The 27,240-nt window shown below is 39.9% G+C and overlaps 1 protein-coding gene across 1 annotated transcript in view; it reads right to left on the reverse strand.

Moving 5' to 3' along the window:
• The window catches only part of col4a4 (collagen, type IV, alpha 4), a 70,011-nt gene that overhangs the window by 21,666 nt on the left and 21,105 nt on the right, over positions 1–27,240 (reverse strand). The window contains exons 5-20 of the mRNA XM_081371610.1: positions 10,900–11,034; positions 10,769–10,813; positions 10,328–10,444; positions 9,012–9,080; positions 8,849–8,884; positions 8,641–8,703; positions 8,029–8,064; positions 7,367–7,408; positions 7,209–7,289; positions 7,063–7,107; positions 6,871–6,933; positions 6,491–6,535; positions 6,321–6,374; positions 6,103–6,163; positions 4,406–4,510; positions 4,209–4,301 (exon numbers count right to left, since the gene is read on the reverse strand). Of these exons, the coding sequence (XP_081227736.1) occupies positions 4,209–4,301; positions 4,406–4,510; positions 6,103–6,163; positions 6,321–6,374; positions 6,491–6,535; positions 6,871–6,933; positions 7,063–7,107; positions 7,209–7,289; positions 7,367–7,408; positions 8,029–8,064; positions 8,641–8,703; positions 8,849–8,884; positions 9,012–9,080; positions 10,328–10,444; positions 10,769–10,813; positions 10,900–11,034 (1,090 nt within the window). The remainder of the gene's footprint in view (positions 1–4,208; positions 4,302–4,405; positions 4,511–6,102; positions 6,164–6,320; positions 6,375–6,490; positions 6,536–6,870; positions 6,934–7,062; positions 7,108–7,208; positions 7,290–7,366; positions 7,409–8,028; positions 8,065–8,640; positions 8,704–8,848; positions 8,885–9,011; positions 9,081–10,327; positions 10,445–10,768; positions 10,814–10,899; positions 11,035–27,240) is intronic.

Here is a 27,240-nt window from a genome sequence, read left to right on the forward strand (position 1 = left end):
ACAAATGGCCATGTGCTTACACACAAAACATGGGTCTGTCATGATCCTGCCTCAAAACAAGAAAGATCTAGGACATGAAGGCAGAATCATGACAGAACCCTCCCCCCAAGGAGCGGCTTCCAGACGCTCCCTAGAGGGGACATGAAACACGGGACAAGACCGACTGAGACATAGACACAAACCAACAATACATGACAAAAACTAATAAAGGCAGACACGAAAACATGACAACAGGGTTAGGATGAAACAATAAAAATAACAAACAAGGGAGGGGGGGTGGAGGAAAAACAAAGTTCGTGGGGGAAAGTCCAGGGTGGGTGGGTGGGACTGTGGTCTTAGGTTGACGGGACGAAGGCTCATGGCGAGGGGTCCGGGCAGACTTGGAAGGAGACACAGGAGGAACAGTCTTGGGGGAATCAGTTCGGGGAGAAGTGGTGACAGGGGTGACCGGGGATACAGACAGGGGTACAGAAGGCGACGAAATGGGAAACCTGACCAGGGGAACAGCAGGGGACACAACAGGACACAAGACTGGGGGTGTAGCAGGCGACTGAGGAACGGAGAGAGGAATGGAGCTCCTTGTAGCAAGCTGGGGTACGACGCTTTCTGCAGCTGACTGGGGTATAGTGCTCACGGCAGTTGACTGGGGTACAACACTCACAGCAGCTGACTGGGACACAGGATCTGGGGACTTGAAAGGGATTTCTAGAATCTTGGCAAGACAGGACAAGTACTCGGACAATGTTCTTGCAGCGATGATAATCGGCATCTCTTGGCTTGCGGAAACTGAGCGTAATACAGCCTTAGCAGCTGAATCGGCCGCTGCTCTCTCTGCAGCACTCATGACCGCAGACTCGGGGACAACGCTTGGGACAGTGCTTGAAGTTGAGGGCTCTGGGACAGCGCTTACTGCTGCAGCGGGCTCTGGGACAGCGTTCACTGCTGCAGCGGGCTCTGGGACAGCGTTCACTGCTGCAGCGGGCTCTGGGACAGCGTTCACTGCTGCAGCGGGCTCTGGGACAGCGTTCACTGCTGCAGCGGGCTCTGGGACAGGCAGAGACAAAGGACGGGAGGCTCCCCTCCTCCTTTTCTTCCTCCTAGGTCGCGGTGCCGAGGCCGTAGACGGACTAGTGACCGGTTGAAGAAGCTCCGTGGGGACCGTAGTAGGCTCTGGGAAGACAGTCCCAGGAAGGGGTAGACTCCGTCGAAGAGGACTCCGATGCAGACTCCCATGACAGCCGTCTTCCCCGCTTTCCGCGAAGAGTCTTAACTGCGGATGACGCCTCGGGAGTCGAGGTGGGAAGAACCTGGTCCTCCAGCGTAGACACGGCGAGAACGCGACCCTCCGGGATCACAGGCAGCATGCCAAGTGATGGCGACATGGTGGCACCCGGTGGATCTTTCCGCGACAAACAGACCACCAAATCCCGGAATGGATGACGGACCAGCCTCTCACGTTCAGCCAGAGGGGGAAGATCATTAAGGCCCGCAATAAGGTAGCGATTTAAGAGGCTGTCAGGTAAAAGAAACCTTCTCTCATCCACGACCCGGGCATACTCGATCAATGACAGCTCTCCCTGGGGGGGAATAGGAAGCTTGCACCTCTTCGAATCAGAAATAGCCTTGAGCCACCAGTCTTCAAGAGGGTCCGATTGACACTTCATAGGCGAGGACATACTGTCTGCTGGGTTCGGCTTTGGCTGGTTCATTCTGTCAGGGGATGTGGAGGTAGAACCCAAACGCAGACGATATGTGCAACACAAAAGGTTTATTTAAGCAAAAACCAGAAAACAAAACCCACGAGGGGGCAAAACAAGGGCAAGACAGACAAGAGATGACTAGACTAGACTAACACTTTGCAAACTAGACTAAAACAGAAACAGGAACAATACTACTACTTAGACAAGACTTTCAACAGGACTTTCAACAGACTTACTCAGAAACAGATCTCACAGTGATTAACAATGAACCAGCACAGGACAGCAAACACAAGGGGATAAAATAGGGAGAAACTAATGAGGGAAACAGGTGACGGCGATGATACAATAAAGATAACAAGATGAGATAACAAGGGGGCGGGGTTACATGACGAGACAACGCAAGCACACAGCCAAACAAATGGCCATGTGCTTACACACAAAACATGGGTCTGTCATGATCCTGCCTCAAAACAAGAAAGATCTAGGACATGAAGGCAGAATCATGACAGAGTGATATCTAAAAGTTGTTTTATTTTTCTTCTTCTCACTAACATTTAGATTTTTTTAATTGAATAAAACAACAATATAAAAGAACGAGCTGATTACCTTAAAAGTCCATAGATATCGCTGTCAGTTCGTATTGCCATTAACAGTTTTTCCGACAAGTGGATGCATTGATACCAGTTTTCCTGTTTATTCATGTGACGTTGGACATAAAATCTACTGTTTTCAAATCATCATATTAGTATGATTTCTGAAGGATCATGTGAAGACTGGATTAATGAAGCCATAAATCCAGCTTTGACATCACAGGAAAAAATGACATTTTAGAAAGAATAAAACTAGAGAACGGTTATTTTAAACTGCAATATTATTACACAATATTACTGTTTACAGTATTTTTGATCAAATAAATGCAGCCTAGGTGGGAATAAGAGACTTCTTTAAAAAACATTTAACATAAAAAAACATTTAAAAATCTCACCAATGCCAAACTTTTGTTAGTATTAGTGTAAGTATATTATATGTCTTATGTAGCATCCACTCACCAGGGGTGTGTTTCCCGTACAACAACGTAACTCGCTGGTTAAAGGAGAACTCCGGTCAATTTTAACATTGAGCTAATTTTTTTGTACATTTGGAGTGCTGTCAATACAGAGAATAACGACAAAAATCGGTGTTGCCTAACGTTACACCGAGTTATTCTATTTTTAAAATTTTCACCCTGTTGACTTCAATGGGGCAAGTACTAAACCTGCTTTTAGCCTCTTAACATCCTTGATGTGTCATTACAAGTGCACAGAAAATGTGAGTGATTCCTTCAGAGTGAACACGAGTGAATCTGACTGCAGTAGATGTGAAAGAAATGTATAAAAATGATGTTATTTAAGCCAGCGCAAATACCTGTGTTTACATCCTGTTTTCGGGTGAAGTCCAAAGTAGTCGATTGCCGAGTTCACGCGCATAGGTTTAGTACCTATGATCACGCGCGTGAACTCGGCAACTCACATTTTCTGTGCACTTGTAATGACACATGAAGGATGTTAAGAGGCTAAAAGCAGGTTTAGTACTTGCCCCATTGAAGTCAACAGGGTGCAAATTTTAAAAATAGAATAACTCGGTGTAGGCAACACCGATTTTTGTCGTTGTTCTCTGTATTGACAGCACTCCAAATGTACAAAAAAATAAGCTCAACGTTAAAATTGACCGGAGTTCTCCTTTAACTACCATAGTACGATGCATTGTTGAAGAAATCAACTAGCCAGTCCCGACTGTTTCCAGAAACCGTACTGTCGCAAATTGATCGTTCAACTACGTTGTTTAATGATGTCACGCACCTGTTGGAGTAATAACTTATTCTAATGTATCTGTTTAAAATCGGAATAATTCTATATATATGGCATCTGAGGACTATTTATCATTTTTCTTAGTTATTTTGCTTTATTTCCAGATTCAATCATAGGCTTGTTCTAATGTAGTAGAGCACGTTCGCACATGCGCACTCTTCAAAAACGATGCTTTAAATCTCTTGACAAACTAAAATATGTAAAGTACATGTGTATGTATTCTAAATAAAAGACACAGGAATGTCATATTGCTTATTTTGCTCACAACAAGGATTGATCAAGTCCACACGTCATGCAAACAAGCTGTCGTTCCAACCACACAACTTTGCGATGCTGTTTGCGAATGTTCGTTAGAACTATGGTTTCGGGAAACACCGACTCGTTGAACTATGCTGGTAACGACGGAATTTGCGACCATAGTTGGCTAACGATGCTTTTGGGAAACGCACCCCTGGATTGTCATTCGGAGAGTCATAGTATGGGTATTTCTTCTGCTCCCCATTTAAATTAGCCCTCCCCCCCCTTGTCTGTGTGGTGTGAATTGGCCTTAACACGTCAGTCACACACATAATATTCTTTCAAATATTACAATGTCTAATAAAATGCTTACTGAATATTATTATGGTCAGCCATAATATGGGAAAAAAATCTGAAATTTTACCGTAGCTTAAGAGTAACCCATATGTTTGTCCTGGGTCACCCTTTTCTCCTTTGAGTCCATTGAGACCCTGGAGACCAGATTCACCCATTGCACCTAAGAGCAAAGCAGAAACAGACAGAAGGTTTGAGCCTAAGACCAAAACTATGATTTACAATTTACAAATGCCATAAAAAGATGATATTTATGATTATTCACACCTGTTACAGATGCTCCTGAATCACCAAGGGGACCAGGTATACCCATCATCCCTCTATCCCCAGGTGGCCCGGCGGCACCAGGGAGCCCAGGATCTCCAGGTGGTCCTACAGCACACATTAATACAACATCATTTTTAAATCAAATCATACATTTATAATTATATATATACTGTATATATACCCTTCAAAATATATAATGCTGTACTATGAGATCGCATCTAAAAAATCTCAGTTCTCGCCATCTCTGCAAAGCCAAGCCAATGTTGACTTTCGTTTTATTACGAGCTCTGTCACGCTCTCTTTTTGCCAGCAGACTCTCCTCTATTCAGCATATCTTTAAAATGGATGGTTCCCCAGAGGTTTGAGATTTAGAGACTTTCTCGCACAATTAATCTATGTCACTCCCACACTATAGACGCTTCAAAGTAACCAGAGAGCAACTTTTCCAAAGCCATTTTAAGGTAAGCCTCCAAGGTTAGCAAAAAATAGTGTAACGCTGCGGTACACAGGGAAGGAGACCAGAGGCCTTTTGCCAATGAAGGAGAGGCTTTAATTCATTGAATAAACAGCTTTTGTGGGAAAACAGTTTATCACTTAAAAAGATAGTTCACCCAAAAATACAAATTCTGTCATCATTTACTCACCCTCAAGTTTCTCAAATTTCTTTGTAAACGCAAAGGAAGATATTCTGAAGAATGGAAGTCAATGGGATCCATCATTTGTTTGGTTACCAACATTCTTCAAAATATCTTCAGCTGTGTTCAACAGAAGAAAGAAACGCATATGTTTTGGAACAACTTAAGGGTGAATAAATTATGACATAATTTTTGGGTGAACTATCCCTTTAAGGAAATCGACAGTCTATCGGCTAAATTTCAACATATTTGCCCTTAAAGCGGAAATGAAGCAGTCAGTCAAGTTAATATTATCTAGTAAATGGATTTCCACTCTAATCAAAAATGATATTACAGGGCACCGACTTCTTGCAGTACTACAACCTGTGACGTCGGGTTTGTTGGCTCCCTTGGATTAATAAAGATTATCATAGTTTCATTTCTGGTCTTTGATTTTTCTGCTTAGTTGCTGTAATAGTTACTAGTAAAAGATCTGTCACTAATAAGACAACCAATAAAGGGCTCTAATAATTCAGACTTGCAACTAATAAGTCAATAAAATGACGGGATTAAGGATAATATTTGGGGATTTTTAATCAAAGATTGTTCAGTTTTATAGGAGAAGTCAGGGACAATTTTGCGGCAGTTAGGATTCAGTTTACAGCACTTCTCATTCATTTCTATGGAATCCGCAAACAGTGACCGACTGTTGATTGAGAAACACACTGATTTTCTCTATTTACAGATATGATGAGACATGCACGGACGAGTGTCATATGTACGTATGTATTTTCCCGCAAAAAAAACATCCCGTCAGGTCTAAAATATAAACTCTTAAAATATGCTTGCTTACCAAAGTGAATCAGGGTAAGACAAAATCACATTTTGGAAGAAGGATTAATGATGTATTGACTCTTTTAAATTTCAATTTTGAACAAAAAAAGTTGGATAGTGTACTTTAACTTCACTGACGCATTAATTACAGTTTGCACAATAAATTTAAGCAAGCCATCAAGTGAAACACTAATTGTACAATTTTCACATGTTTACAGTGTGGTTGTGTACTAATGTAAACACTATTACCTGTGATATAGTTATAATAGTTATCTGGTTTTCCTTTAGGTCCGGGGTCACCTGGGAAGCCCTGTCACACATTCACAGCAGCAGCGTCAGTGAACAAATGACAATACACCACAGGTTTAAATATCTCTTACTAAATCTCTATCTTTCAAAGTTCATACAATGCAACTAAGCAAAATTTAAAATGCAGATGAAAAGTCTATTCAGAGTGTGTGTCTGACCTTTAGTCCTGGGTTGCCAAATAGACCAGGGAGACCGTTTTCCCCAAGTTTCCCCTGTATATGTAAAAAACATAACAACAGAAGAGACAAACAGTTTAATTCAACAAAGCTATTATGTTAATATAAATTAATAATTATTAATAATAATGAAGAATTATTAACACATGTACCTTGGGTCCTTGAAAACCTCTTTGGCCCGGAAATCCAGGAGGGCCCTATGATTATTTAAAAAATAAACTATAGTAAGATCTAGTACAACAACATCTACGACTGAAAAAGTACACAAAGAATGGAGTTGAGTAAAATTACTTAAATTAGTTCTGAATGTGTAAAATTAGTGGAATTTGATGTGTTGGATTGGTTAATTTTCAATGTTTTGACTGGTTGGTTTGGAATGGTTGGATTTTAATACTTTTTTGTTATTAGATGGTTTGTGGTGTTATTGGTTGGTTAGAGTGTTAGAACGGTTGGTTTGAGGGGTTATGCAGGAATTATTGCAGTGTTGGTTTGTTGTGGATTAAATGATATGGAAACGGGTGAATAGTCTTACCCTGGGTCCAGAGAACCCAATTATGCCTTTCTCTCCTTTTTCTGCTTGAGGCCCTTCAAGACCCTGAGAAACACATAAATTAATGTAAAACCACACTATTGCTTGAACTAATGTAGATCTCATACTACTGCAAGCTACGCTATTTCAGAACTTATTACAGTAGGTCTAATGATTTAAATGTACAATACTCACGTCAGGGCCAGGAATTCCACAAACTCCTTTTTGTCCCTTTTCCCCCTACAAACAAAGTTGTTTTTTTTAATCCTCCATCATTTACTACCTGGCATCCTTATAAAACCTTAGCAACTGAAAACTCATTTCACATGTGGAAGTTTTACCTTATCGCCTTTTACATAGTCTTCTGGGTTGGGCTCCACATATTCAAATGGACCTGGATCCCCCTTGGGACCTTGCTCCCCCTGTAAGAGAATCAAGATGACATAAACACACCTTCACTTATATTCTGTAAATTCATACTACCATGTGTGTTATTTACCTCATCTCCTTTTGGTCCAGGCAGTGATCTTCCTGAGTCTCCCTACAGGAAATTGAGCAAAATTGTATTTAAAAAAAGGTAAAATAATCTAAATGGTTCCATATTACTCACAGATGGCAGCCAGAGAACAAGCAGAAGTTTGTGTCAAATTAAAGGAACACTATGTAACTTTTTTTGTTCAAAATGAAATTTTTTTTTATTAGTCAATACATCATCAGTCCGTCTTCCAAAACGTGTTTTTGTCTTACCCTGATTCACTATGGTAAGCCTATAATAAGTGTTTATATTTTAGAACAGGGTCAGAAGGGTCAGTTCATTATGGTTGTTGTAGCGCTGTGCTTGAATTTATTTTCAAGGAAGTATCGTGTCTATTAATGGGTAAAGTTACAGTGACATCTTCAGCTAGTCATCTTGAGATCCTCTCCATCTAAACGGATTATTTCTCTTAAGCCTATAGTGAATGTTTTATGAGCTGTAGGATAACCATATTCATCCGCAAAGTCACGCAGAGCTGAAGCACAAAACAATGTTCTTCTTCAAAACGCATGCAGTTTTGTTTTTAACTGCTGGAAGGCCAAAAGTTACATACTGTATAGTGTACCTTTAACTTCAGTCATCTCAGAGAATGTTCATTCTCATAGGCATGTACATGCAAAACTCACCGGTTGGCCTCTCAGACCTGGTAAACCCTGTAAGCCCTAGGATAAGCCAAGAAAAAGGAAAAAACAAATACAAGAAATCAAATGAAAGAATTCAGAAACATTTAGATAAAAGAGATCAAGCAGCTGAGCTTAAGTTTGTATATATATATATATATATATATATATATATATATATATATACATACATACAGTATATTTACAGTTGTAATCTGTTGAATAATTTTTTAAAACTGCAGAAGTCATTAAAAGTTGCATTTTCAGTTGAATTTGGGGAAACCACTTGAAACAGTTGTTGTGTTGAGCTATTTCAATTACTTTTGTTTGATTTGTTTATTGCAAACAGCTGAAAGTCTGTAAATATTGCCAATAAACCTGATTTGCAATGGGGGTTGAATAATTCTGATTACAACTATATATATATATATATGTATATATATATATATATATATATATATATATATATATATATATATATATATATATATATATATATATATATATATATATATTAACACACACAAAAACTGTGATACTCAACCAAAAAAAAAAAAACATACGACACCATTTTGCAGATGTAGTGCTTGTAAAAAATGTAGAGAATGCTTCTCTCACCATAAATCCATTGGGTCCTGCTCGTCCTGGTGGACCATGTGGGCCAAAAAACCCTCCAACTCCCTTTGTGCACATGCAAACACAGACACAGACAAACAAAGCCAACCTATCTAATAAATAAAACACTGCAATAACATATAACTACACTACACCAATGTAATCTATAATATGTTCATATAAGATCTGCTTTTTTGCTCTTAGTACATACTTGTGGTCCACGTATTCCTGGTGATCCATCAACACCCTGTGAATGAGGGTCACACGTTTACAGATTTGTTAGGTATAAAAAGATACATTTTTGGCACTGCTTACTTTCAATACATTCAGCAGTACTAAAATATGAAGACATGAATGTATGGCATTATACGTACAGGTCTTCCAGGAATGTAAGTTATCCTATAAGAGGTGTCCCCTTTGATCCCTTTTAACCCAGGTAGTCCCTAAAACACATATGCAAGTAAAAAAGAAGGGAGTCATGGAAATAATTTAGTTAAAACAATCGTTTGTTTGTTTATTATGTTTTTAACACCATGTTAGCATCTGGGCTGTTTACATGGCAATCACAATGCATAAAATTTAAATTATTATAAAAAACATTTTAACTTACCATAAGATAGAAAATCTAAAATGCAGTCAGGTGATACATTCTGAAATATTCCATGTAAACATGTTTCTGAATAAAAGCGTTTTCTGGCAGTATCATAAAAATTACAGTCCAAAAAACTATGTTTAACAGTCAAAGGAACTTGACATGAGAGAATCGTGTCTATCAAGAAACCCATGTCCAGTCAGCACCTCGTGAAGACAACTTGGTCATGCCTAGATTTGAAGTCATGGAAGACACTTTTTTTAATACTGGGGTTTTCAGTATTTCATTATGGCATTCATTTCATTGAGTTTATAATTTTTTATGTTCGTCCCATTCCTTCTGCCACTTGTTAGTGTCCACTCTCTCATTACCAGTCAGTCCAATGTGACTTGGAACCCAGCAAAAGATGATATTAAAGTTTGCCTTCTTCAAAAGATCTAATTTAGTTCATATTTTGACAATTATGGGGTGGTCAGTCTTTACGGATTCATGTGCTTGAAGACAAGACCTTGAGTCAGAGGCAATTAAATAGTTCCGTTCTTGACCCTTCTCAATATTTTCCAGAACCAGAAAAAATGCTAGAGTCTCATCTGTGAAGATAGAGCCTTGGTCTGGAATTCAAATGTTAAAACAATCGTAAAAACGATCAAAAAAAAAAAAAAAAAAAAAATGGAGACAGCTATGTTATTGCTGTTTTGAGAACCAGAGGAAATGGTTAAACCGAATAAACCCAGTCAACGGGAAATCAAAATAACATACTGTGACATTATTGTATGCTATTTTCTTTCTAATTACATGCTCCTGGTCTAATTGTAAGCGATTTAATGTGTTACACCAATAATTTTTATTTTTATTTTTTCTAATATTTATTTTTAACCCCTCTCTTTTCCAGACCACTTTTCACTATCCAATCGATTCCCAAATCCATAAGGATAAAATCAATCTCACCCTACAATTTTTCTTGTTGAATATCTTGTATAATATTCTTGTTGAATATTTATTTCACTCAGAAATAAATCAGACTATGAAAGTAAAATGGGTTCATGTTGACTCTAAGAACTGTTTCACGTGGGGATGCTTGCTAAACCTATGTCGTACCATGGGTCCTGGCAGGCCGGGTCGTCCTTTCTCACCATCAAGTCCACGTTCCCCTCTGGTTCCATTACATCCATCCTTCCCTGGAAGCCCAGGAAGACCACCAGGCCCCGGATGACCCTGGAAGATGACCAACATAGGGTAAAAACCATATAGGGTAAAAACATGCAGGTAAATTACTAGTAAAAACTATTGTATTAATACAGTACAGTACAATATAATATGATATGATATGATATGATATGATATAGTATAATGTAATAGAATAGAATATAACATAATATAATGTTTTTTTAATTATGAAAAAAAACCTTAATTAGATTTAACCAATTGCACTCATGATGTCTAGTAGCATTTGTATGTCTAGTTAACTACAAATTTATCAATTGTTACATAGAATATAATCTGTATTTCTATTGATGAATACTGCAGACTGTCACTTACAGGCACTCCATCTAACCCAGCATGACCTCTAACTCCTTGAACACCCTATTACAAAAGAGTGCAACAGAATGAAGGTCCTTGTATTGATTTGTATGAGAATTGTGTATGGGTATGTGTGTGTTTCTGTGTACCTGGTCTCCTGGCGAGCCAGACTCTCCAGGTAATCCTATGATACCACGTACACCCTTCATGCCAGAAAGTCCTGGGGTGCCAGGGAAACCTGGGGGGCCTTGGGGGCCCTGCCGACCTAAGATACCAGGATTTCCCTGGAAAACAAGAGAGGGAAAATAAATATAATACAATGCTATTATAGTAATATCTACTGCAACTCTACCATGGAAAGTCAAAATTCTTGTTTAAGAAAATATAATATATTATAGTTACCGGTAATTGTTTTTGTCATTTGTGACAGTATAGTGTAACTGAATCCATTCTAAATTTGCTATTTTGAAACGTACATTACCATTCAAAAGATGCCGAAAATTTGTCTTTAATCACAGGAATAAAGTACATTTTTAACTATATTCAAATATAAAACCATTATTTTAAATTGGAATCATATTTTATAATATAACATATGTTTACGAAATTAATGTATCAATTAAGCTTTATTGAGCATAAGATAATTCTTTCAAACCCAAACTTTTGAATGGCAGTGTGTTTTTACAAAATCACCACAAGGGTGTGACAAAACATAAAGAAAAAACTACGGTATATGCACAACACTGCTGTGTGTCACCAATTCCTACCTGTTTAAGGATGGAGTTTGATTGGTCAGTGATGTTAAGTGTGTTGTGATGACTGTTAATAAATAGTGATGACTGTTGCGTGAGAATGAATTAGTGAATTTCATGAATGACTGACTATCCAAAAGAGCTCTGACTGAAACAAAATACACACTGACGGGAACTGAGACCATACACACACATACGGGGACAGCAGTGGAGCACTGTATATACAACAAGGGTGGTATATACAACAGCTCTCCAACGATTCTGATCGATTCTGATAAAATTCTGAGCTTAGTTTTTAACCGCAGATATGCGAGATGATGCTGCGTGTGCTTTAGAAACACCCGTATTCTGCTTGCTTGTTCAACGCCACGTCGGAGTGATCCGACTGTATAGGAATCTCGCTAGAGAGCCAATCTACATCGAGTGAAACTAAATGAGCCAATGCACATTGACATGTGATCATTTGCAGCAGCTGCTCTGCCACGCAGCGAAGGTATATAATGAGCAGAAGGTGCGATTGCACTTCAGCTTTTCGCTTCGGAGCCGAGTATTTCGGATGCTGATCATACTAAGACTGTTGACATTCAATGAACAGCTTTTCAGGAGAACCTTTCGTGTGTGGTGTTGGTGATACAGCATGGCAGTGGGGTCGATCTCTATTCTCCCTCTCTCTCTTTCTCTTTGTGTTGTTTGTGTGCAAGACTGAGCAAACAAAGGCTGTTCTCACAGCTGGTACGGTGTGCTGAGAGGGCTGAAAAGTTATTATTATGGCTGGTAAGAGACCGCCTACAAAGAGAGAGAGAGTCAGCACACAACAGGCTCCAAGAGGGGCGGCAAAGCCAAAGGCAAGAGGCCCTAGGATGGGCGACCCAGAGATGGAGGGGAATGCTCTTCAGGAGATGGTGACCACACTACTCCCTCCCCAAGAAAAGGGCCAGGTGGAAAATCTTGTATTTCCTTTTATTTGTGCTGGCGTCAAAACCAGCGGTACCCAAATTTTCAAAACCCAAAGTTTTTTCCATCTCTGGGTCCGAAGAGGGCGTACGGACAAAACTATGACCATTGCGTACATCAACCGGCAAGGTGGTCTACGCTCCTGTCTCATGTCGCAACTCGCCCGCCATTCAGGATGCTCCCTTTGAGCCTCTGCAGTCAGCAGACTTAAAGCTTCTCTCCATGAAGACTTTGCTGCTGGTTGCACTGGCCTCTATTAAGAGGATAGGGAACCTGCAGCCATTTTTGATTGACGAATCGTGTCTAGAGTTTGGACGACCATGTGGTACTGAGACCCCGGCCTGGCTATGTGCCCAAGGTTCCTACCACTCCCTTCAGGGACCAGGTAGTGAACCTGCAAGCACTGCCCCTGGAGGAGGCAGACCCAACCTGGCTTTGCTCCTTCCCTGTCCGCGCTCTGCGACTGTATGTGGACATAACTCGAAGCCTAAGGACCTCAGACCAGCTCTTTGTCTGTTACAGAGGCCAGCAGAAGGGAAAGGCTGTCTCCAAGCAGAGGATGGCCCACTGGATAGTGGATGCCATCGCCTTGGCTTACCTAGCACAAGGCGTGCCCTGCCAGCTCAGGTTGCATGCTCACTCTACGAGAGACGTTGCGTCCTCCTGGGCGCTGGCACGTGGTGCCTCGCTAACAGATATCTGTAGAGCTGCGGGCTGGGCGACACCTAACGCGTTTGCTAGATTTTATAGCCTACATGTAGAGCCGGTCTCCTCCCGTGTTCTGTCGGCTTACTGCGCCCTACTGGTATTACTCCAGAGTGAAAAACCTGTTGAGTCCTCCACCACCCTCGGAGCCAGACATGGCGGGGTGTCCGGCGCCAGGCCTTTATCTGTTGAATCATTGAGAATCAGGTCTAAGCTGGGTTCCATATGTACGACCCTGCGGGGATCCCATATGTGTATTCTTCCACGGCTGCTCCTAAACAGAAGCCTGTGTCTTTCCCTTGGGCTAAGTCACCCCAGTATTTCATATGCAGTACAGCCTTTGGGTTAGATATATATCTCCACATAACTCCTCCAGGGAAAAATGTGTCTACCGCAGCGTTCCCCTTCCTAAACGGTAAGGGCACGCTTTCCCAGTGTTATCCAATAGTCTCGCTGTGTGGGTTATCATGGAACACCAGTGTCAGACACTCTCTGTGTAAGCCCTCTTCTATCATCCCTCCAGGCAAGAAGGGGCATGAGGCTTGCTCAGGGCACTGAAAGAGGGCAGCTGCTGTGGCGCTTTGGTAGGTATTCCTATACAGTCGGATCACTCCGACATGGCGTTGAACGTGACTGACTGAAAGGGAACGCCTAGGTTACGTATGGTAACCCTCGTTCCCTGAAGGAGGGAACGGAGACGCCACGTTACGTCGCCAGAGCTCCTGTACCCCGCTGCGCGGCCGGGCCAAATGCTCGGCTCCTCAGCGAAAAGCTGAAGTGCAATCGCACCTGCTTCTCATTATACTGTATACCCGCAGTGCATGGCAGAGCAGCTGCTGCAAATGATTGCATGCCAATGTGCATTGGCTCGTTTAGTTTCACTTGAGGTAGATTGGCTCTCTAGTGAGATTCCTATACAATCGGATCACTCCGATGTGGCGACCATACGTAATTAAAACAGACAGGACAAACCACATCTTAAATTTTAAAAGAGATCAGTGCATTTGTGTGAATGCAGCTTCTCCCGCAGTCTATGATGTCAACAGTAATAATCAGAAAAATCACTCACAAAAATCACGTTCAGATACTCTTAAATAGGCCTACTGAAAGCATTTTGTTTATTGCATGTAATGTTTTTTATTGCTCTTAGTTATTTACTATTTGCTTTTGTTTTGAAGCTTTATTAGTTTATATATTTAAAATTCTTAACATAAATTGTTTTAATTTAATTTGTAATTATTTTAAAAAGTAGGCTACTTATAATTACATATGCAATTAAATAAAAAGATTGAGAATTTCTAGTTGGTAAACAATTGAATTAATGTGGAAAAAAAGTAGATCAATTATCGTTTTGGAATCGGATTCTGACTCTCGGAATCGGATTGGATCTTTAGGTGCCTAAAGATTCCCACCCCTAATACACAAACAATACAAATATTACAAAATGTAGTGGCAAATATTGTCAAATATTTGACTGAATCCAAATCCAAACGAGAACCGACCAAGACATAGGGAGAACACAGGGAAAATATACACACGAGACAGGGAGGAGCTGATGGGATAATTAAAGAGACACGGCCGAACAATCTGAACTAATGAGGGTGGTGATCATTGGAACAAGGAGTTGCGAGAAACTGAACACAATGAACATAGAATGATTCCAAAAACAAACAGACATGTAACCTGCACACACAGCCTCCCTGAATGGGAGGAAAGGATGCTAATAGCGGGTTCTGCCCACAGCTGGTTTGTGACAGTTTCAGTTTCAGAGCACTTTAAATTAAAATACCAGGAACGTTGCTCTCTTTCTCTTCCTCCGGTCAATATCTTGAGCTGACAAAGCCAAACAGTTTCATCTTCTATTAATGTAAACACACAAAAACAAGCATGCTTTTTTTTTTGATGACCTGTTTTGGCCTGAAAGGCAGTGGATTTTACTTTGATCAGAGACAATAGCACAGCACTGGCAGTGAGTAAAAAAGTAAAAAAAAGTCAATAAGTAAAAAACTATAGACAAAACTAAACCATGTGTGAGTGTACTTGTTGCTCAAAGCATTGTAGCACATTATCATTCTCTGCTTTGCATATATTTAATGCTGCTAAAACACTGTATACAATGTATAAAGGAAAGTGTAAATCTTATGTAATTATGTACACTACCGTTCAAAGGTTTGAGGTCAGTAAGATTTTTTTTTTGTGAAGATATTAATAGTTTTATTCAGCAAGGATGCTAAACTGATCAAAAGCGACAGTAGAGACTTTCATAATGTTAACAAATATTTCACTTTCAAATAAATGCTGTTCTTTTGAACTTCCATTCATTACAGAAATCTAAATAAAATATGTCATGGTTTCCAACAAATATATATGAAGCAGCACAACTGTTTTCAACACTGATAATAACAATAAATGTTTCCTGAGCAGTAAATCAGCATATTAGAATGATTTCTGAAGGATTATGTGACGCTGAAGTACAGTGTAGGGAAAAGTTACTGTTAAAACGAATGCGTTATAGTACCAAGTACTTGAATAAGTCAAATGAATAAAGCCCCGTTCACACTACGAGCGACAAAGCGACGCGATACCATTAATTTCAATGGGGAGCGGGCGATTTCCGGCGATTTCCGTTGGCGACCGGATGGGGCATGTCCAGCGACGTGACAAAGTTGAGATCTGTTCAACTTTATGCAAATGAAGAGCGACTTTCGGGAGCGACAACCAATAGGAGTGAAGTCAGTGGAGCACACGTGATCCGTCACTCTTCAGTGCCGCGTCCGACCGAGGCAAGATGAATGAGAAGTTTATTTTAGCAGTCAGAAACGGTCCTATAATGTATGATATGTCTCCGTGTACATACAGTAGTACTCGCCGTGCTGACTCCGAGCCTGAATGGTTTCGTGAACTCAGAAAGACCAGTATTTGCCCATTTGCTGCAGTTAAATAGCCGCGATAGCACAGGGCACTCGCTGTTTCTCATTCATCTTTAATGTTATGCATTTTATGCACTGATTCCATTTATATTTAGACTTTTCCTTCCAAAATGTTAGCTTGTAGAGGCAAGAAAACAGATTTGTTGTCTACAACATGGAGTACCATCTGTGAATGTCACTCACAAACATTACTAGGCAACCAGTAGTGGGAACACCCACTAACGACCTCACCGCCAGCCACTGGCGACATGCAGCGACAAAGTCGCTTGTAGTGTGAACGGGGCTTAAGCCTTAAGCCCCGTTCACACCGCTAGCGACACGCAGCGACAAAGCGACATGATCCCATTCATTTCAATGGAGCGCTGGCGACTTCCGGCGACACGAGCGACAGTGACCGTTGGCGACAGAATGTGGGCGTGTCAAGCGACACGAGACGTGCAAAAAAGTTCAGAATTTTCAACTTTATGCAAATGAGAAGCGATTTTCGCGAGCGACAACCAATAGGAAAGAAGACTTTCAGTGGAGCTCAGCTCACGTCACCGTCTCGAGTGCAGGCAAGACAGAAGAGTTCGAGGGCAATTTCACTGTTTTATATGATTTGACTGTAACCACAAACATGGATATAATAAAATGATGCATGAAAAGAAACTGTCGACAGTTTCAGTGAGTTTAATTCACACATTTAGTTTGAGTGTTGTAATTTTAGGATGCAAGTTTAAGTTTAGCACTGCTGCAGTTCATTTTACAGTTTCCCCTGCATTAAGTTGACTATTAGGGACAAGAAAATTGATTATTTGTCAAATTCGAATGACGTTTTAGTAATTTATGACAGTGTGAGTTAATCTGTTGATTGATCGATCGTTAATCCAGTAGGCTAAATGATTTAATCCACTGAACACTCCTGTGGTAATATAAAAACACTCTCCTAACAGCATACTGTTTCTTTTGAGCCTAACTCCTAGTCAAATTAAAATGATATAGTTGTATATATCACTTGTGATGGTATTTTGTATAGATATGGCCAGACGTGCAGTCTACCAATAACATTAGAGCAACAGCACTACGAACGCCCACAAGCGACTTCACAGTACAGAGACTTTCGACATACAGCGACAAAGTCGCTTGCGGTGTGAACGGGGCTTAAGGCTGAAGAAAATGCAAAGTCAGTCAATAAATGTAAAAACAAAGAAACCTGCATTACTTATTTGAAAAAGTAACTCAGATATTTTAAAGGCAAAAGTAATGCGTTACTTTATTAGTTACTTGATAAAAGTAATCTGATTACGTAACTCACGTTACTTGTGATGCATTACCCCAAACAACTTATAACAGCTATTTTAATTTTTTATATTATTTCACAATTACTGTTTTTACTTTATTTTTAATAAAATAAATGCTTTGTGAACATCAGAGACTTCTTTTGAACAGTAGTATGCAGTATGTAGGTGCAATATTTATCTTTCAACAAGACAAACGTTTTAAATACAACTTAAATAAAAAAAGGAGAGAAAGAGATACATTGGATCAAATTCTGCTTGACTTTGTGATGTGAAACAAGTATAAGAATATGTGTGTGTGTTAAGCAGCATGCACTCAGTGGTTGTGACAGAACTAGATCAGTGTGTGATGAGGGTGTTCACAGTCTTTCAGTAAAAGCACTGACTGTGATAATTACTAAAGACTCAATGGATTCCCCTAGCAACACACACACAGACACACACACATCCGTACACCTCTGCTTTACGATTAGGGCTTGCACAGCAAAATACAGCTGTCCACACCATCACACACGACTCCTGAACCATACAGACATGTATTCACATGTTAAACTCATTTATAGATCAATAGAGCTGTTGTTCAGGTTATAATACTAAAAACCGGAAGTGAAACCTTTCTTATTATTATCAATGTTGAAAACAGTTTTGTCTAAATCATTATAATGTTTTTAGGGTTCTTTGATGAATAGAAAGATCAAAAGAACAACATAGAAATATTTTGTAACATTAGAAATGTCTTCACTGTCACTTTTGATCAATTTAACCCATCCTCGCAGGATGAAAGTATCCATTTCTTTAAAAAAAAGTATATATATGGACTACAATGGTGATGGTCATGCAAAGGTCATGGGTTTGATTCCCAGGGAGTGCATGAACTGATAAAATGTATGCCTTGCATTTAATGCAAGTCACTTTGGATAGAAAAAAGGGGATATTTCCGGTGAACGAATGCCTGCTTTTACAAGACCCCATAATCCCCTTCATGCAAACATTCCACCGTTCTAATGACAGCCACGCAAATGTCCTCAGAACCCTCCCATAATCTCCTACTTAAGACTTCCGCTAGACCAACACGCGTGACACACCGACCAAAGTACAAAGTTAGAATTCACACACACACACAGCAGCAGAGACTTTCATCAAAGCTGAGGTAGACCATTTAATTCAATTAGATATACTTGAATACTTAGCAGCTATCCCTGCTGTGTCCCAGCAGTGAACTCTCAGAGAAAGATAGGCGACATGATGGATAGTATTATTATTTACAGTAAAAACACGCTGAAACATAGGTACACGCACACACACACACACACACACACACACACACACACACACACACACACACACACACACACACACACACACACACACACACACACACACACACACACACACACACACACACACACACACACACACACACACACACACACACACACACACACACACACACACACACCTTTCCAACCTCCAAGTCAACAGACTCTGTGATGATGGGAGCCAGAGAAAGTGTTTCACACTCACACAAATTCACAGACGCTGAGCTGTGCCTTAATAGTTGAGAGGTCAGAGACTAGACTAGCAGGCATGTGGCCTGAGGCATGTGAACTTGTGGCAATAGGCCTCATTTTGGAACAACAGAGCTAAGACATGAGGGACAAACTAATACAACTGGGTCCATTGTTATAGGTTAGAAGGCTTATTCCTCTATGCAGATTACTGGTTATTACTTCACTATAGGACTCAGTATGAGGATATGGTCAAAATGGAACACTAGTTTACTACTAGTGACTTTTGATCAATTTAATGCTTGCTTAATAAAAGTATTAATTTCTTTAAAAAATAATGAAATAAAAATTTTAGAGAGCATAAACTTCTAAATGTATGTATGTGTTAGAACTAATGGCACCCCTGGTAAATATGAACAAAGAAGCCTGTGCAAATAAATCTGCATTGTTAATCCTTTTGATCATATATTAAAAAAAACTTGACAAAAATCCAACCTTTTATTGAAGCAAAAGAATTGAAAATGAAGGGAGAATCTCATTATGAAATGTTTTTCTCAAAACAATTTAGCCACAATTAATGGCACCCTTTATTCAAAACTTTTTGCAACCTCCTTTTGTCAAGATAACAACTCTGAGTTTTCTTCTATAATGCCTGAAGAGTTTAGAGAACATCTGACAAGAGATCAGAGACCATTCCTCCATACAGAATCTCTCCAGATCCTTCAGATTCCCAGATCCACGTTGGCACTTCTGTTCAGTTCACCCCACTCATTTTCTATAGTGTTCAGGTCAGGGGATTGGGATAGTCATTGCAGAAGCTTCATTTTGTGCTCAGTTACACATTTTTGTTTGTTTTGGATCATTGTACAGGTGGAAGATCCAACCATGGCCCATTATAATATGTCTAGCAGAGGAGGTCAGGTTTTGACTTTTTATCTGTTAGTATTTGAAAGAAAATTTTGCCATATATCTGAACAAGAAGTCCAGGACCTCCAGCAGAAAACATTAAAGATCCAGCAGTATATTTAACCGTGGGCATTGGGTATATTTTATTCTCGGTTTGCACCAAACCCATCTGATCATAGAACCCGGTCCCATTTGAAGTTGCAGTCATGTCTGACAACTGAATATGCTGAAGTTTGTTGCACATGTCTGTTCCTTCGCATATTGCAGGCGACAGAGGGGAATGTTTGGCCTGTATATTGCAAATAAATTTTGCAATAAAATTTAAACCAAACATGTCTCAACACCAGGGGCCCTATCTTGCACCCAGCGCAATTGACTTTGTACACCGACGCATGTATCATTCCTATTTTGCACCCGCACAAAGCGCGCTTTTCCCTCCACAGAAGCACGTCGCTAAACTAGGGAATGAACTTGCGCTCCCTGGGCGGTTCAGCGCAAAAAAGGAGGCGTGTTCCGGCGCAAACGTTCCTTCATGCTATTTTGCAGGTTTAGAAAACAATTGCGCCACTAACCAGGAAAAAATAGTTTAAAGTCAGTGGCGCGTTGCGCATGTTATTCATATGCTATTTTAAGGGCGCATGCTTGGCCATAATCAATGTAGCGTGAGCACAACGCGCATACACTTTGATTCTCTCATCTTCACAGAAGCAGCAGTTTTCATTTTTGCAAATCATACATTATTACGATAGATAGATAGATAGATAGATAGATAGATAGATAGATAGATAGATAGATAGATAGATAGACAATTTATTATAAAAGCATAAATCTAGCTTAAACATTAACCCAAATTATCATACGCCTGTTTAACCTAAGTTAATTTGGGTGTGTTTATCTATCCCCAACGTCACTTTTCTGTGTTTTACGGCCCTGACGAGAACGTCGCTCTCCTCGGCTGTGAACCGCTGCCGGCGCGCGCCTGGCAAATCCGCCGTTAAAATAGGAATCCGCTTTAGAACAAAACGCGCCTGCTCTTAAAGGGAATGTGAGATGACGCTCTGATTGGTTTATTTCACGTTACGCCCAAACCACACCTATGAATAATGAAGCTACTTCAGACCAACCCCTTTTAGATTTGCCTCGGTGCGCAAGAGTCATTTATCCCGCTGGTATAATAGCAACAGTGCCCAAGACCCGCCCACAAAGTTACTTGCGTTTTGCGCTTGACACTTGCGTTTCAGATCGTTAAAATAGGGCCCCAGAGCTCTTTTCCTCTTAACTCTAGCTTGTGCATTATAAGCAGAGTCCCGCTTTCGACGATGTCAACATTGCCCCAAAAGGCGGCACCCTGTCATGAGACAGCGAGCAGCACCAGATGTGTCACAAAGATCTTCAAACCATATCTCGCTACGCGGATGCCAAGTGCACTGTTGTAGAAAAATTTATATTTTAACTTTCTTAGACATTGTTTTAAGCATTGTTTCTCTTCTGGAATTTATGTATGTTTGTACACCTGACGTAAACAAGACACACACAGTAAGACAAATGGTTAAGAACCATTAACTCATTAAAATAAGATAATTTAGCCAAGGGGGGGTTAATATCTTTTAAATATCTATCTTTTAAAGGTCCCGTTCTATGCCCCTTTTCACAAGATGTAAAATAAGTCTCTGATGTCCCCAGAGTGTGTATGTGAAGTTTGAGCTCAAAATACCCAACAGATCATTTTTTACAGCATGTTTAAATTGACATTTTTTGGGGCTCAGAAAAACGAGCCGTTTCAGTGTGTGCCCTTTAAATGCAAATAAGCTGCTGCTGGACGACACAGGGGGCGGAGCTTCATGAGCTCGTGCTCAGTCTGTCAGGAAAAATTCATCTCACGGAATGATGATAATATCAGAAACTCTCAGTAACGGCGTTCATTTCGAGTCGGACAATAATGCCTACAGAGTCAGATTGCTGTATAGAGATGAAACAGGTTTGGTTTAGTAGTTTAATTACGGTTATTAAAACGTATTTGTCATCTGCTTGTAGGCTATGTATCCATTATTTATTAATAGCCTACAAGTCTGCTGTCTGAATGATGATCAAACATGTACTGATGAGTTTAATAAAGTTTATTGTACATCACACAAAAGATGAAGTGTCAGTTTTACTTCAGAAAATCACCGTAAGAGCTGAGTAAACACAGTAGGCTAAGTTATAAGAAGTGCGCAAGTAGCCAGTAGAGTTGAGGGAGCATTCCTGTGGGCGGAGGTTAGTCAAGAAACGGTTCTGGTGATGTCACTAATGCAGGATGTAGAGGGGTGTAGTCCAATCGAGCCGTTTTTTGTAGTCAACTTCTGTTAAATAAAATATCTCGCTTGGCATTGAACTTTGAGCTTTATAATTTTACAGATATTATTTATGCTCTAACAGCAACATTACACACTAACTAAAGTTTGAAACATGGAATCGCATGCAACGGGACCTTTAAAATACAAGTTAAATTAAATAAATATCTTTTAAAATACAATTTGATTCTTGGTATCTCTTATGCAGTGATGATGATTGTTTAATTATTGTTTTTGCCACAATTGGTGTCAGAAGTTGGGATTCCATGGCAGTTTCTTCTGGCCCTGAGTAAAGCGGATTGACGATTGTTCATCCTGAAGCACCAGGCTTTAGTCTTACCTCGCAGAATTGAGAGAGAAGAGCCAACTGCTATCAGGGCCAGGAGGAACTCCACTGGAATCAGAAAGAACCCGGTGGCAATAGAAGCATCTCTGGTAAGAGACAGTCAAATTTATTTTGTGTGGTGGTGTAATTTTGGTATGACTGTGAGTGAACCATAGTGGCTGATACTATTTCTTTGGTGCGGGCATAGAAAGTTACCGGCGGTCCGGTAACTAGCTCGTAAAAGTGGACGGAAGAGCCACACCTGATTAATTGGGTGAACCGGAATCAATCGAGCGCTGGAAAGTGCTCACGAAAAGATTTTGAGTAAGCCGTAATTACAGGGCACTGGAAAGTGCAGACCTGGCCGATTTTGGGTTAAAAAATCGGATCTGTCTGAGGCGTCTGACAGATTAGTAAGACGCACGTCGAAGAAAAATCCAGGGAAAGTAGAATCAGCCAGTATGGGGTCATCTCACAGTAAGCTCGATAATTTTTATACACCAGTTTTCTGTCAAATGAAAAAAAAAAAAAAAAAAATTACGGACATAAATGTATGGACATACAAAAGCTGATCAAATATCATGATTTTCCCTAAAGAGGGAACTTTAAGTGTCACTAGGCTGAAAACAAAAACAAAAAGGTTGTATAAGACGTGTGTGTGGGGATTGTAAGAAAACAATAATGTACTGATTAGATGAGGCAGAGCGAAAAGAAAGGAAAAGGAAGCAGAAGGAACTGGCATGTAGGGAGGGAAATAGGGATTGAGATAAGAGTAATATAATATTTTGGATTTTGTGGAACAATAGAGATAAGTGGGACTGAGAAAATAATGATAACATTAAGTTAAATCTGCAGACCAGAACAAACAAACCAGTTTTAATGAAATTGATGACATTTAGTACGAATTTTATACTTTATGAAGAGTCCTGAAACAAACAGTGAGACAGAAGAGAGCAAACGCTGTAAGCAGACGTGCTCTGAAGCTCTGAAGCTCTGACTTCAAAGAAATGTGAAATTAAAAAGAAAATGTTTAGTCAGGGTTTTGATTCTGTTTTGAAATTTAAACAACAACTTGACTGGCTAAACAAAGAAAGAAACTGAACATTTTTAATTTCTAGCCTTGTATTGCTGCCGATGATTACAAAAAAAAAAACAAGTAAATGTAATTATGGGTCGGGGATCATTTCCTTAGACAAATGTGATTCAAGTTAAACAGAAACATTGTGAAAACACCTTCGAAAATGTTGAATGATTTTCTGTGCAGCTTATGAAAATGAATGTGCTGCCAATAATAATGATGAAGATTATGATTCGGCTATTGTGATTGAATCCGGCACTGGTGGACCGCCAAAAGAATACAGAGAACTGCTTATCAGGGGCTCTGTTTACATTCCTGATTGGGACACACTGCTTCAAGGGTGTGCAGTAATTTGGAGCCGTTTGCAAGCTCAATGATCAAACTATAGGCAAGGTGACAGAGAGGGTTTTAATTATGGTCAGCAGGGCATTTAGCTCGTAACTGTAAATGCCTACTCAGAAGGTGTAAAAGAAAGTGATAATGTGAAAGTGACGAGTATTAATGTGGGTTTGAAAGTAGAACAGTATTTAAATGGTGATATTAAAGTTTTCGTCTGAGAAAGAACTAAGAATGTGAACGCAGTGCTAAAGAAAGTGAAAAGAACGTGCGAGTAAATAAGGGAGAAAAGAAAGTTAAAGGAAAGCTGATAGATGGAAGTCGTAAGAAGATTGAAGGTTAAAAGAAGGTTGAAAGATTTAAGTCTTAAGGGAATCCTTTTGAAGGAAAGATCTATAATAATATTTTTAATAAGTGAATTGATCAAATAAGCAGAAGCAGTATTACTGGATTGTAATGTCTAAATTCCCTGATGTGGGCAAAAGACAAATATAAAATAGCATTCAGGACTCTGAATGCTATTAAGTGATAATATGTTTCAGGTTGTTGATTCCACAGGTCAGACCAAAAGGGACGACCGGCAAGACAAGATGGACCAACTAATGGTTTAAGTTTAGCAGAATAATTTGTTTTGAGATGATTTTGATGATTTTATTTGATTAAATGAAACTAGGGCTTAGTATTGATATAGATCTAATGATTTGATTGGCAAATGCTTTCAGGAAAGGTAGAAAATCTATTCAATGATGTGAAGTATGCGAATGACAAATGGGCTGGTTGGTTCATGACTCTCTGGGGAGGGTGGGCATACTGGGTGATTCAAACCGTACTGCCAATTTTAGCAGTAGGATTGGCGATATTGTTATGCTTGCCATGTATTATGAAATGTGTTTCCAGCTCAGTACAGAGACTGAGAACAGGGCTGTTCAATTGGTGAAAATGACAGTCTAGCCTGATGATGATAATGGTGAACACAAATGTAAAGATGATGGAAGTAGCGGAAGCTAGTGAAATGTGGTAAACTGGGGTTTTCTTTTCTTATTCTCTGAGGAAGATGATATGCAAAGAGGGTTAAAAGCAGCAATCATTCGTGTTACGAGGTGGCGTACAAGGACAGGGTTTGAAATGAGGGATTTTTATCTACTTTTTATTTTTTTGTATTTCATTGTATGGCTTGTTGAATCAACCAGGGGTGTTGAATTAATATGTTTTTCCAACTAATATAATCTATACTATTTCTTGTTTATACTGAGGTGACTGAGGGTCTAGCCCATGCCAGGAATACAGCAACAGTGCTTGCATATTTAGCCCGGCTTCAGATAAACCTGTACTTGCTTGCTATAAAATTAAGGGCCTATCCTTACAAAAACAGCCTAACCTTTTTCCTTTTAAACTTTTTTCACAAGGTTCAAGTATAGTGATCAGGTATACGAAAATCAGACATGAAGAGTATAACTGTGATGTAAAGACTTGAAACAATTATAATCATTTATGGGTTTGATGTTGAGTGAAATAATAATCATGTATGAGTTTTCTTAGCATTATAAACAAGCATGAGTTTTAAGTTGTTATAATCAGTACTAATGTAGTGTTAATGAAACCAATCGTTTATCAGAGAATGATAAAGAGGAGGAATTGTTGTAGAAAAATTTATATTTTACTTTTTTTTCATTAACTTCCTTAGACATTGTTTTAAGCATTGTTTCTCTTCTGGAATTTATGTATGTTTGTACACCTGACATAAGGAAGACACACACAGTAAGACAAATGGTTAAGAACCTTTAACTCTTTAGGTATGGAAGATAATTTAGCCGGGGGGGGGGGGGGGGGGGGGTTAGAGGGGTCATCTATTCTAAATGTGATGTGGATGTGGCCATGCTGGGTGAGTGGAAAACTACAGAGAAAAGACCTTGAAGAAGGAGTATAAGAAGGGAATTTCCTGGGCTGGGTGTCAGGTCTTGCTCACGTCACGGGGTAGCTGCTGTGATTTTGTGACTAAGCCTCTTGCAAGAGAATAAATATCTTTTAAAACACAATTTGATTCTTGGTGTCTCTTATGCAGTGATGATGATTGTTTAATTATTGTTTTTGCCACAACAGCACGTTTCCAGAAGTGTCAGAATGTGTGATGAACATAGTCACAAGCAGTCATACTGTATGCTTCAGTTTGCCTGGAACAGGAAATCCTTTGTGCAGGGGACGCGCACGTGGGGTGAGCATTCTTTTTGTTAAAAGAATTATTACCATGTGTGTTGATTTGATCATATAGCCTAGCCAAAGAGGCAGCATGTAACAGAGTGATGTTATATTGCGAAAACGGTTCAAGGAGTACCTCAAAAGATAGACTTATAATACTTGTGATATATCTATTATTTTATAGTAGAATATTAACATGTATAGACTGATCATCTAACTCCTTAAGGTCACGACTAAAGGATAGGCTCTTTAGTTACCGCGAGATTATTTCTATAAACTGTGAGGATGGTTTTAGAATAATTGGGAACGGTATTAATCGTGAACCATTACAAGGTGCTGAGTTGTGAAACCGGGGAGAGTTGTGATTCTGAAGTGTTTTTTAGAGGTTGCTGGAGATGATGGCAGTAGCGGCAATGGTGTGCCAGCTCGGGATTCTGCATATGAGACCGCTTCAACTATTGCTGAAAGTGTCCAGATTCGCGTATTAGTGACTCGCAGCCCTATTTCGGATCTGATGCCGCTGAATCACGCCCTGGCGAAGCGAAGTTCATTTAAAATGGCACATTTTGACCCTTTGAACGGTGGGGAAGTTGAAAGTGGTCTCATTCAAGAAGGTGCTATTGCTCGCTTCAGCGTGTGGTAAGAGGGTGGGTGATTTGCATGCACTGTCTACAGACGCTGCTTGTATGGAGTTTGGTACGGATGATTGTATGGTCAGACTACAGCCCAGACCGGGGTATGTGCCTAAAGTGCTTCCTACTTCATTTAGAGCACAGATAATGGCGCTGCAAGGATTTGCTTCTCAAGACTCTGCGTCAACATCACATCCCCGACGCCCAGTACCCGCTCTGGACAGGTCTATTCACTTTAGTCTGTCTGAGCAGCTGTTTGCTGTTTCATAGGCCGCACTAAGGGACTGCCGATTTCGAAACAGAGGCTGTCCCCATTGGATTGTGGAAGCAATTGCACTGGCATATGCTTCTATGCATGAGACCTGTCCTTTTGGAGTTTGCGCTCACTCAACGAGTAGTGTGGCTTGGGCTAGAGGAATATCAATTCAGGATATTTGTCTGGTGGCAGGATGGTATTCGCAGGACTCCTTTGCTAGATTTTACAACCTTGAGATTACATATTTTGCACTGCTTGTTCTATCTGTGCAGTGAGATGGCTGGTATTAATTGTTTGCCCGC

The sequence above is a fragment of the Scardinius erythrophthalmus genome (assembly GCF_964197995.2).
Source record: "Scardinius erythrophthalmus genome assembly, chromosome: 7".
Classification (NCBI taxonomy): domain Eukaryota; kingdom Metazoa; phylum Chordata; class Actinopteri; order Cypriniformes; family Leuciscidae; genus Scardinius; species Scardinius erythrophthalmus.